Raw genomic sequence first — 13,500 nt, 5'->3', positions numbered from 1 at the left:
AGTCAATAGTTCAGCAGTCAAACGGACTGCATCAGAAGATAGTGGACTCTCCGTTGTTTGGGGTGAAGGATTAAGCAGAGGTTGAATTTCCACCTAACAGATAGGCTATAGTAGTAGATTTCCTGCATCAGCAGGGGGTTGAACTACATAACCTTTGGGGTCCCTTCCAGGTCTGTGATTCTAATTTTTTATGATTAGAAAAATTGCTCTGACTCCTGCAACAAACAATAGGAATGAAATATACAGCCAAATACAAGCACACATAGACGTTACCAGGCAGATGCATCCTAAAGTGAGTACTTTGATTGAAAGGCAGTCACGTACTTGTTTAGAAAGATCACTCTGCAATTGTAGCGAACATTTCGGTGCATAATAGGCCTGTAGAATTAAGAAAGGCTGGTGATATCAGGTGTCGGATTCCTTACTACAGACTATGTCCTTATATAAAGAAGAGCCAAAACACACGAAGGCTGCAGTTGATAAGAACCAATTATAAGGAATGCCAACAGGCATACAACTGTCAGTAGTAGTGTAAAGAGTCAAAATAATGATTTCTATTTTATATAATTATATCAAATAGAACAATTCAAACATACAAAATTGTAAGGATGACAAGACATAAGGCAAATAGTTGCTTTTTTATGATACCTTAACAACAAAATTATAACAATAGACTGAATGTTTTTAATGTACTAAATTATTAATTATTATAACAGGATTTCGGTTATCTTTCCCATTTTGTCATTTCAGACTTCCTCAGATGTACAATATTTCAATTCTGTAAATAGATAAACATTACTTGAGTAAATAAGCTTGCTGGGTGACAAAATTAACTTTCAGAAAAAAACATCCAGAAAACAACGTTCAAAAAAAGTTCAAAAAAATGTACTCAGATTCCATATATGGATTACACATGGATAAAGCATTCTCCGCCGCGTGCCATCAAGAGCCGTGGGGGTGTAGACAGAAGATAGTACTCCCTAAATTACTTCCAGTTTACAGACAGAGAAATTCTTTCCGTATAATAAAGAGAATTCTTTAGCTGTCTAGTAAATTTATGGAAACCAACTATGGAGGAGAGTTAAAAACATCAAACCTTATGCCCCGGCTGAGAATTCATTAGCTTCCAAGACAAACAAACAGTCCATCAGGTGATCACGCTCAGGTTTGTTCATATGAGGCTTAAACGTAGAGCAACATGGCCATTCCTCATACTAATTGTCTATGAGTTATCCAAAGACAGGTCTATTGTTATCAAGGAGGCAGATAAAGGGGGTTATCTATCGTGCTACTGGATAAGAAGGATTACTTACAGGAGGTTTACAGACAATTAAATAACCCCTCCTGTTATAAATCCATATCCTCTGATCCTACAAAACATATTTTGTCAATCATTAGGACCATTGTGGTGGAAGCAATGTTACTGGGCCTTGTTGATGAAACAACATCCAACTTTTTACAGAATCCTTATCTGCGAATACCTATTTTTGTGTACTCCCAAAGATACACAAGACTGGTTTCCCACCACAAGGCTGTCCAATAATGTCTGGGTCCAATTCAGTATTGGAACCCCTGTCCCAGTATGTGGACCACTTCTTATGCCCTTTTGTTTTTCAAATTCCTTCATATTTAAAGGACACTAAATAAAGTGTCTTCATAAATAAAGTGGAGGGCCTTTCAATTCCATCTCAACCCGTCTTGGTTACCATGGATGTAAATTCATTATATACTAGCATCCCTCACGAGGAAGCATGCACAATTGTAGAATTGTTCCTTGACAAGAGGGAAGATCCTCTCCTGCCAACTTTTTTCCTTCTCAGTTTGATGGAGATCATTTTAGAAAAAAAAATATTTTAGGTTTTCTGCCCAATTTTATTTTCAAATTCAAGGAAGGCCTTTTGTCCCTAGTGTAGCCAATTTACTTATGCCATATCTTGAAGAAACTATTATTTGTAATGCTGAAACAAGCCCTTTTATGAGGACTTTTTCTTTTACAAACGTTACATAGATGCCATATTTTTGATATTTTCTGATGAATCTAGGGTGCAAGAGTTTTTCAGATGGATAAATACCATCCACAACAATATTAAATTCTATTTTCATACGCGTTTTAATCTGACAAATCACAGTTTCCATTTTTGGACACAATGGTATACCGATAGCTAGACGGGTTATTCATCAAAGCATATATCAAACTAATGGACAGAAATTCACTTTTACATTTTTCATCTCACCGTTCACCTCAGTTACGAACTAGTCTACCCTTTGGACAGTATCTACGTCTTAAAAGGAATTCTTCCCATCCTGAGGAATATGCTAAGAGTAAACTGACAATGAGGCAGCAACTTATGGATAGGGGATACCCTAGTGCTGTCATCAACAATGCAGAGAGGAGAGCAGCTATGGTTCCACAGGGGACGTTGTTACAGAATCAGGAGCCCAATCCTGTAAATAGGATTACATGCTCTTACTTATTCTCATTTGGCATATGCAGTTATGAAGATAAAGAGACATTGGAACATCGTAAAGGATTTACCAGGGTGTGGTGCTGCTGCACCTCAAATCAGATTAAAATGCACAAGTAATTTGTCAGACTTGTTGGTTCATTCAGACATGGATCCTCCCAACGCTACAGCCAGTATGGTTTATGGTCATTTTAAATGTGGGGGATGCTCCATCTGCATATTAACCCTACAAACTAAGATATTTGAACACCCCAGAGACCAACAGCTCTTTAAATTGCATCACTTTTCTAACTGTGCAGCCAAATGGGTGATCTATATAATTATTTGTCCTTGTGGACTTCCTTACATTGGCAAGACCACATGGAGCATCAGAACACGCATCTTGGAACACCGTTCCAAATTAAAACATAGAGTAGCAGATGCACCAATGGTTCAACACTTCATTGAACAGGCTCACAGATATGATGATTTCTGGTTTCTTGTTATAGAAAGAATAAATCCCCACAAGTATAATTGGAATAACCATGACAACATTCTTTTAAGAAAAGAAGCTGAATGGATTTTTAAACTCAACTCAGTACATCCTCATGGTTTAAATGTCAGCCTAGAACTATCATCCTTCCTTAGAAAGTGATTTCATGATTGTGCATCAATCTGCATTAGTAGGACCATATTTGCTTTTGTGTATCAACCTGCAGCATCAAGGAGACCATATCTGCTTGCCAACCAGCATGAGGAATGGCCCAACACAAAGTGAGTGAATGACCTCACCTCTCTCTGAAGGGAAAGAGTTAAAAGTCAAAGCATTTGTCTTCTGTGAAACAGGTTTCTGTTGGCACTGGAAACTGTGAGTTATTCAATGTAACGGGGCTCAAACCCCACCCCTCTCTCACACTGGGTCTCTAAGGCAAATTACTTATCCTTTGAGATGAGCCACAGCTCCCTTGAATGAAGCCATTTTGTGGTGGTGCCCAGCGCAGATTGCCAAATGTGTCCATGGGCCCCCAAAATTTTGCCTACTCCTGAGTTAGCCTCTCGCCTTGCACACACTTTGGAAGTTCTTGAAAGAGCAAGACTGTGCAAAACAAGAAACTAACCCTTTCCTTCTAGGGACAACATTGATTCTCCTCCCTTTCAAGTGTCTCCCACCCCAACTTCCCATCCCCTCTGGAAAGGGGGAGGAACTAGAGAGACTCTTGCTGCTTCTGAGTGTGACCCAACCGTCACATTTTACTTCATGCTTGGCTGAGAAGAGGTACGTGCCAGTTGAGACCAGACCAGCTTCAAGTGCAAGGCTGAAATACATACCCTCACCTACCTCCTATGTGCATGCCAGAGAACTGGAGCAGGGTGGGGGAAGGGGGCTGGGAGCATGATAATAACAAATACTGGATTGGCATACCAAGGCCAACCAGAATTTGTTCACACCTGGATATGATAATTTCCTCTGGCAGTAGGGAAACTCACAGAAACCTGTGACAGACTGGAGCTGGTAGGGGTGAATCAATGCAGACCATGATTATCTAATTAACCAAGGCAAGGAAAACCAAATATCTGCACACTTCAAAAATATACTGCAAATATAACTGCAAATTTCCTCTGCTGGCACTGATACGAACCAGGAGCTGGTATATTAGAACATTTAGCAACCTGAAGCTTGGAATTTGTTTTACAAGTCACAAATATTATTATTTGGGGGTTTACAGAGTACCTTGAAAGAAATGGAGACAACAAAAATAATAATAAAAATAAATTGCTAATCATAACTAGTAAACAGTATATCTATTACATAACCTATTCTGAAACCAATATTCAGATTTCCCCATGTACTATGTAATTATGAGATACTTACATTCCAACATCACATATTATGTCTTGAGTAACAGGTGATACCAAAAGCTTAGTCAGAACTTGAAAGGAATGCAAGAGCGTATCCGACTCATAGTAGTGATCAGAGCAGCCATAGCCACTGCAAAGAAAAGATAATATACAGATCAAGGACAAGACAAACACATATTATGCACACTAAAGAGGTATTACCTAAACCATTATTTCAACTATCATTACTATCATTACATAGCTATCATTAGAGAGTGCCTCACTCCATGTGTCCTGCCTGATCTCTGCGATCATCTGAGTGTGTCACATACTCCTGAGGTTCGCCTCAGGAGCATTTGCAGTAGAGCATTTAGTGTTGCAGCGCCCACTCTCTGGAACACGTTACCAATCAATATTAGACAGGCCCTCACAGTTCAAACATTTAGACATCTTCTTAAAACTCATCTCTTCACACACACTTTCCCTGCATTTTTCTCCCTTTCTCAGAATACTAGAACCTGGGGTCATCCCATGAAGATGATTGGTGGGAGATTCAGGATCGATAACCATAAGTACTTCCTCACACAATGCATAGTCAAGCTATGGAATTTGGATGGATTTTAAGGGAGGTTAGACACATTTCTGGAGAAGGCTACTAGTACTGATGGCTATGTACTACCTCCAGTATCAGAGGCAGAAAGTATAAAGTGTTAGTTATTGCCTTTAAAGCCCTACATGGTTTGGGTCCAGGTTACCTGAGGGATCGCCTTCTCCCGTACAAACCACCACACACACTCAGGTCCTCTGGGAAGAATTTACTTCAGTCAGTGAAAACTAGGCTGGCAACCGTTACCCAAAGGACCTTCTCTTCTGCCGCTTCCAGAATGTGGAATGGCCTGCCAGGAGAGATTCGCCAACTTAACAGTCTTTCTGAATTTAAAAAAGCTATAAAGACTGATCTCTTCCAACAGGCCTACCCTGTTGAATTTCAAAATGTCTGGCTGTTATTTTAATAATAGTTTTATATGTTTTAATCAGTTTAATATATTTTATAGTATTTTTAAATTTGATGTTGTGCCCCGCCTCAATCCAGAGGGAGAGTCAGGTAAGAAATATTATTATTATTATTATTATTATTAATAATAATAATAATAATAATAATAATAATGTACACCAGTTGCTGAGGAACATGTGTGGGAGGGTGCTATTGCACTCATATCCTGCTTGTGAGGTTCTGGTCGACAGCTGTTTGGCCACTGTGTGAAGAGCATGCTGGACTACATGGACCCTTGATCTGATCCAGCATGGCTCTTCTGATGTTACTAGCTGTACCCGGCGTAACATATGCCGTTGTAGCATATCTTAAAGTTTATTAATTAAATATCATCGCATTTTATGTATTTATTCATTCATATATTTCATTGTAAACACAATGAACCATCTCGTTCTTCTCAGATACAACACTTAATGAGCGCAATGATCGAACTCTTGAGAGAGCAACATATAGTTGCCCATGAGTGAATACAGGTTTTGGAAGGTATAGGCAGATTCTGTCAAAAGTCTGTCCCTGTGACTTATTAATGGTCTTTGAAAAGGCTAAACGTATAGAAACTGTCTTCTTTTGAATTTGAAAGGCTTATTTGTATCAGATGGAATGAGAGGTATGCGCAGTATAGGAATAGTATCTAAGTTCAATCCATCAATTACACAGGCCTCTATGATGTGTCTTTGTAGACATGCAATTGTTAATCTTCTTCCATTGCAGAGTCCCCATAATGGCATAAGATTTCGTAGTAGCACAATTACAGCACCTACTTTCAGTTTTAGCTCATGAGGTGGCATTCCTGTTGGTGTTAAGCTGTTGAGAAACTCTTTAGGGTATGCTAGATCAGGGGTCCCCAACCCCCGGGCCACAGACCGTTCCCGGTCCGTGGCCTGTTAGGAACCGGGCCGCGTTCTCATTGACAACAATGCAATTTCTGCACTGACAACAACCAAAATGAGATTACGGAGTAAACTGGACATAAGCAACACACTTCAGGTGTCACTGTCTCCCATCACTCCCAGATAGGACCATCTAGTTGCAGGAAAACAAGCTCAGGGCTCCCACTGATTCTGCATTATGGTGAGTTGTATAATTATTTCATTATATATTACAATGTAATAATAATAGAAATAAAGTGCACAATAAATGTAACGTGCTTGAATCGTCCCAAAACCATCCCCTCAACACACACACCCGGTCCATGGAAAAATTGTCTTCTACGAAACCAGTCCCTGGTGCCAAAAAGGTTGGGGACTGCTGTGCTAGATGATCACTTGGTTCATTGCTTGCTACAGTATCCACACTTTTGTAAACAACCTCTTCTCCTGGCATACGGTTTAACACTTTGTTGTTCAGTTCCAAAGAATGGTCATTTGTTACAGTTAGTATTGCTCTGCATTTGAGTCGCTGAGCTGTAACAGTGTTGAAGTTAATGTCACTATAGAGTTGTTCTACAGGGTCTTGTGTGTTTAAAAAACAGGCTGGAGGCAACTTTATAGATGCACCACTTCTTCCATCGCCTTCTTCTAATAGCCAGTCTGAAAATTCCTTCTCAGTTGATATTGTTCGCATACGTGCAAGTTTCAGTACATGGAATTCGGACCATAGTCTATGTTTCTTTATACAACTGGCAACAGTTAGAGATCTTGAGCCTCGTAGTATCATCGGTAGGACTTGCCTGAAGTCTCCGCCTAGTAGTATAACTTTCCCTCCAAAAGACTGGTCTAATCCTGTCAGATTGCGCAGTAGTCTGTCTACTGCTTGAAAAGTGTGAACGTGCATCATTGGTGCTTCGTCCCAAACTATCAGTTTTGATTGGAGAAGTGCCTTAGCTTCATCTGTGTTTGGCTTTAAATTGCATGTTGAAGTTGCATTCGTCAGCAAAGGTATCTTGAACGTAGAGTGAGCAGTTCTGCCTCCTGCTAACAGAGTTGCTGCAATACCTGTAGACGCAACAGGAGTAACACTATCTCCATTGCCTCGTATGGTGTGTAGTAGAGTTGAGTAAAGAAATGTCTTTCCAGTTCCAGCTGGACCATCAAGAAAAAAATAGTATTGATTACTCTTCGAGTTATTGTAAACGGCCTCAATAATAGTGTCAAATGCCTTTTTTGTTCGTTGTTTAATTTTTCTGTATTTGCGATCGCTTTGGCTTGTTCTTCTAAAACGTCAAATGATTGCAAATGCAGAGCTGCTTGTGAGCATTTCAACAGGTGGTAGATGTAGTTTTCAAAGGGTCAGATCATAAGTTTTCAACATTTCATTGATTTCCGCAAGAGAACAGAGAAGGACAGTTTGTTCAGAATAATGTCTTATGTAACCTTCACTCATGCCCTGCTTATGTCTTTCCCATAGTTCAGGTACATCTTTGGTTCTCCAAATCCAGATATCATTACAAATAGTAACCGTATATAACTCAGTGTACGTGCCTCTGTTGCCTCGGAAAGTGTGTCGTGCCATATCCTGTCTCCTTGCAAAAGTCTGTGTTCTCTGCAAGCTTGCTGAAATGTTTCACAGAGCTGTCCATTGACTGTCGGCAATTGATCAAAACTTGTAGCTCCTGTAACTCTTGTAAGAAGCATGCGAAGATAGTAGCGCTCACTGTCTTGAACACTTCCAACAGGCATACGTCCAACAATATCATCTCCACCTCGTTGCCTACATTTCCATTTGCCTATTTTTTTTCAAATACGTAGTACTTAGGAATCTCGGAGTAAGGAAATTGCGTTGCTTGTACATCTGTTCTGTTTAATTCGAACCATGCCTCAAGCATTGTCTTTGTAGACATTTCCCGGCACAAAGCATCCTCTTCTTTGCTCTCTTGGAAGATCACTTGATGCTGATCAGGAAGATGCACTGCCAATCTTGTAATGGAGTGGGACTTCTCCGACATCAGAAACTCATTCAAACACCACATTGCTTCAGGTGCACTAAAGTACCATCCATCTAAGAAAGTCTGAATTTCATCAAAGACCAACCGTCCATTAGTATCTTCCCTCTGCATTGTGGCCTTTGTAAACGTATTTAGAGGTACTTAACACTCTTCACAGATGCACACACTTCCACATTAATGTGCGCATTGAATTTCTTCGACAACCATGGATTGTAGGGTACAATCCATCTATTGTCTACGTCATACTTTCCTACTTTAACAGCAAGTCCTTCTCTTCTCATATTTTGGATAGCCGTTCACATTCTCATCTGTTGTAGCTCTGAACTCTTTTGGAAATCCCTTACTGCATGCACCATCTTTCATGCATGGAAATCGTGCATTGAGTGCGCCGCAGGGACCATGTAACATGCACTTATTGACGATTTCAAACAACCTTGGATTTGTTTGTGAGCATGGTAGCTCTGCACTTACGACTCTGTCAATGTCATCGTTTGTACGTATTTTACAATCTGTAGACAAACTGAGGAGTATGTGCGCATGTGGTAGTCCACGTTTCTGGAACTCTATCATGTAGGTGAAGGCTATCACAGTACCAAAAAGGTTCTGCTTGAGAATGTCATCAAGCAGTTCTGCAAGTTTTATTTTGAACACTCGGACAGTTATGTCTGGTCTGTGTTCAGGTCGTTGCTTTCCTTCCATTGCATTCACAATCTCAGGCCAGGCAGGATTGCAAGTAAATGTAATGAATAGATCAGGTCTTCCAAACTTTCTTACAATTGCCATAGCATCCTGATCGTTTTGTTGCATGTATCTTGGGCTCCCCTGGAAAGTCAAAGGTAGAATTATCATCTTCCCTGCTCTCAAGTTCTGGTTCTGAGCTCTTGCTTCTACTGCATACAATAGTCCACAGTACATTTCCACTCGTAGATCTTTCTGATTATGGCGTAAATAGTTTAATCTAGATCCTTCAAGTCTTTACATAGGGGTCTACAATGTATTGTTGAAATAATTTTCCATTGGTATGAATTAGGCTAAACCCAGGTCTCAACACAAGTCTATAAGCAAAGAATTGCAACTGTGTTACCCTGAGACGTCTTGCGGTTCTTCTCTCTTCTATGTGTTGCAGTGTCCGGGAAAGCTGCCAATAGACCAGCTAATTAGACGGAGATACAGATGTGGGCAGCGTGCCCAGACAAACCCCAAGAATTCAGCCACAAACTCAGCAAACACACAATGGAGTTTGTCTTTATCTGTGCTATGAAATAACACAGTTAACTCTTTAATGTCAGAGTACAAGACATTTAAACATGAGGCAGAGTCCAGTTCCGTTCCAAAAGTCAAAGGCTTACAAGAGGTAGAGAGAGTCCAAGAAACAGTCCAGAAGTCCAGGGATAGGAGCAGGTCACGAATTCCAAGCCAGTCCGAAGTTCAACCAGGATAGCAGGTCACCAAGATCCGAAACAGGAATCAAGAGCTTCCGCCAGGATGCTCAGTTAATCTGTGGCAAAGTTCCTGTTGCTTCCCAGCTCTCTAAATACCCCTCCCTGGCAGCTACAGGTGTTCCCTATTGAGCTGGCGTTTAGCATAAATACACAGAGACCTGCGCCGGGCTTCCTTTTCCACCCTATGCTGCCTAAACAACTGTGCAGTTAAGTTTATTGCTTCTCCCTCTGTGTCTTCTGAATTGGCCAAACTCCCTGCTGGTTTAATCACCGGTATGCTGGTACTTGGCTCTGCTTCCAGTTCATTCTCTGAGTTGGCCCCAGCTGGCACCAGTTCAGCAGCCGAGACACCAGCCTCTGTCTGCAAAGGTTCCGCTCCAGATGCTGTAGACTTAGATTCACAGAATCATAGAATTCAATGCCCCTCAGTAGTTGCAGTAGTCCAGGGCATGTAGTTCTCTTCATCCTCCTCTTCATTTTATCCTCACAACGACCCTGTGAGGTAGTGTAGGCTGAGGGAAAGCCGGGAAGGGGGGGCGTAAGGAAAAAGTGGGGGCTAAAGGCTGACATGTTCCTCTTCATTTTATGGTCCCACTATTAGCCCCCACTCTTTCCTTATGCACCCCCTTCCCAGCTTTCTCTGAGCCTACACTACCTCATAGGGTTGTTGTGGGGATAAAATAAAGAATAAAATGAGAGGGAGGGTGGATGGAGTGATCCTGAATGTGTGTGTGTGTCAGAGAGAGAGAGAGAGAGAGAGAATGGGTAGATGGAGTGATCCTGAGTGTGTGTGTGTGAGAGAGAGAGTGTGTGTGTGTGTGTGTGTGTGTGTGTGTGTGTGTGTGAGAGAGAGAGAGAGAGAGAGAGAGAGAGAGAGAGAATGGATGCATGGCGTGCATGGGGCAGTGCAGCTGAGTAAATTTTAAAGCCTGGACATCATGGTCTTATGCCCCTCTCCTCATTTGAGATGGACTTGTGTAAAACTTCAGTTGTGAAGCACATTTATTTTCTCACCCCATCATCCTATGTTTTCAACTGCTCCTACATTTCTTATGTTAGAATGTTATTTTATGGTGGCTGACATGATCCTCTTCCTCCTCCTCTTCATTTTATCCTCACAACAACCCTGTGAGGTAGTGTAGGCTGAGGGAAAGCAGGGAGGGGGGTGAAAGGAAAAGAGCGAGGGCAGGATGCAAGGGTGGGGTTGTGAGGGCCGGTGAGGGAAGGAATTTGCCTGGGTTGGGTAATTACATTGATATACCACCCCATAGCCTGGGTGTATTTATTTATTACATTGATATACTGCCCCATAGCCAAAGCTCTGCAATAAATACTTAAATGTGTTGTTAACAATGATCTCCAGTTATTGACATAGCAAGAAAATACGAGCAAGGAAGCAACATTTGGTGATGCCTTTCATCTGGAAGTTATGTGATATGTGGGTTATCAAGCAGTTATATGAAAAATGCTAGATAGTTCTATGAAAAATTTATAATTTTTATGAAAATTATAATAAATTATATGAAAAATGCTAGATAATTATTTTTTAAATAATTTCCCAATTTACACTATTTTAAAAATTTAAATTATTACACTATAGTGTAATTATTTTAAAAATTACACTAAAATTTATAGTTTTTACTATATTGACATTAAAGAATCCACTTAAACCAAGTACAGATTTGGAAGTAATGTGTCATGTGAACCATGAAAATTGACAGAATGAGCTCCTTACTCATTAATCCAGTGGTGGTGTCTTCTTCCTCCTTTATTGTAGTTGGTGGAATGACTTTTCTTTTTTAAAAAAAATCCTTTTGGTTGATTTTTTTTTAAAAAAAATTGCCCTAGAGCCTCAACGTTGTTATATAAACCGTAGTTTTTTTGTTTATTGAATATAATTTATAGGGTGGCCATCTTGATTTGTTAGCATGCTCAGTAGTGCCTCCTCCCTCTCCCTCGTGCCTCAGCTATATTGGAACATTGAGAGAAAATGGCTGCCTCCTCTACCAAATACGTACTGTCAGTGTTTTCTCAGAAGTATGTTCCATTGAATGTAATGGTCTTACTCTCTGTTAAGTGTGTAGGGGATTGTAGCTTTTTCCACACTCCGTACACAGAAAGGGTTTTTCACCTCTGTGAATTCTTTGATGTAAAGTAAGGGTGAACGTACGACTGAAGCTTTTCCACACTCCACACATTTGTATACTTTCTTCCCTGTGTGGGTTCTTTGATGTCTACTCAAGGTCCCACTACAGCTGAAGCTTTCCCCACATCCCATACATTTATATGGCTCCTTTCCTGTGTGGTCATCCGTTGCACAAAGCCATGAAATTCAATAAACAAAAAACCTACGGTTTACAAAACGACATTAAAGGCTCTACAGTTTTCAACCAAACTCCAAAAAGCAGGGAAATTGGGAGTTAAGGCTCACAAGCCTTTAACGCCACATCCTCCCTAAGGAGGCAGAAAGTGCCAGTAAAATTCTCATTCTCTCAAAGCAGATATAAACCATGAGGACAGGATGGAGAAAAGGATATGCAGAGGTGACTGTGGGATTGTGGAAAACTGATGACGAACAACTTTGAGCCACCTACTTCTCTTTTTTTTTTTTAGAGCAGCCCTTCCCCAACCTGGTGCCCTCCAAAGGTGTTAGACTACAACTCCCATCATTGCAAGTCAGTATGTCCCATGGCCAGGAAAGCTGGGACAGCAGGATAGGGAATGCTGTTCTATATCCTTACCAAATACAGGGGCTGCGCAATATTTTTTTTCCTAACACACATCTCACATAGAGCAGCATGATTGATAACAGAAGGGGTATAATTTGTTGGAGATGTAGAACCAGAGCAAGGGCTGGCACTTTCAGCTTTTGGTAAATACCCTACCCTTCAAAGAACCAATGTCTTTTCTTAAAATGTGTTTATACAAAATATACTGTTCACTCCCCACAATCCCTCTACAATACATCATCTCATCAGAGTGACAGAGGAACAGAAAAGGATTAGTTTGGGTGTCTTGAACTCCTTTCAGATGAGATTAGTTTGCAATCCTATACCACTTGGGGGGAAGCCCTAGTAAACTCAGTGGCACTGGCTTTTGAGAAGACATCTATAGGATCCAAGTATAAACCATCCTTCTCCAGCCTAGTACTCTCCAGATGTGCTGCGCTGCAACTCCCATGTTATGGTGAGGACAAAAATCATTTTCATCAATAGTTTTTAAAATAATCCTTCCTTACACATGAATCTATTAGGTGGTAGCTCTGCCTTTGATCTCACACTGCTGAACACGTAAGAAAAATCCTCTGCGGTCACAGCATTCTCAGCTTTCTTGATCACTGTTCATGCTGACAGAGACTTTTATGAGGTGAATGCCAAAACATCTAGAGAGCTACATTTTGCCTGCCCTTGCTCTAGAACAGCATTCCCTGATCAGTTTTCCAGAACCCCACAGTCACCTCTCCACATGTTTGAGAGTACAAGTCGCAGCATTCCTATCCATGGGACATACTGACTTACAATGATGGGAGTTGTAGTCCAACACCTTTGGAGGGCACCAGGTTGGGGAAGGGCTGCTCTAAACAAAAAAAGAGAAGTAGGTGGCTCTAAGTTGTTCGTCATCAGTTTTCACAACCCCTCAGTCACATCTGCATATCCTATCCTCCATCCTGTCCTCATGGTCTATATCTGCTTTGGGAGAATGAGAATTTAACTGGCACTTTCAGCCTCCTTAGGGAGGATGTGGCGTTAAAGGCTTGTGAGCCTTAACTCCCAATTTCCTTGCTTTTTGGAGTTTGGTTGAAAACTGTAGAGCCTTTAACATTGTTTTGTAAACCGT

General features: G+C 40.8%; 1 protein-coding gene across 1 annotated transcript in view; it reads right to left on the bottom strand.

Moving 5' to 3' along the window:
* NADSYN1 (NAD synthetase 1) overlaps positions 1 to 13,500 on the bottom strand; it is a 61,311-nt gene that overhangs the window by 31,752 nt on the left and 16,059 nt on the right. The window contains exons 5-6 of the mRNA XM_063117371.1: positions 4,318 to 4,434; positions 325 to 378 (exon numbers count right to left, since the gene is read on the bottom strand). Of these exons, the coding sequence (XP_062973441.1) occupies positions 325 to 378; positions 4,318 to 4,434 (171 nt within the window). The remainder of the gene's footprint in view (positions 1 to 324; positions 379 to 4,317; positions 4,435 to 13,500) is intronic.

Source organism: Elgaria multicarinata, chromosome 2, assembly GCF_023053635.1.
Source record: "Elgaria multicarinata webbii isolate HBS135686 ecotype San Diego chromosome 2, rElgMul1.1.pri, whole genome shotgun sequence".
NCBI classification, from domain to species: Eukaryota; Metazoa; Chordata; class Lepidosauria; order Squamata; family Anguidae; genus Elgaria; species Elgaria multicarinata.
The sequence above is the reverse complement of the archived record's forward strand: the minus strand, read 5'-3'. Positions and strand labels throughout refer to the sequence as shown.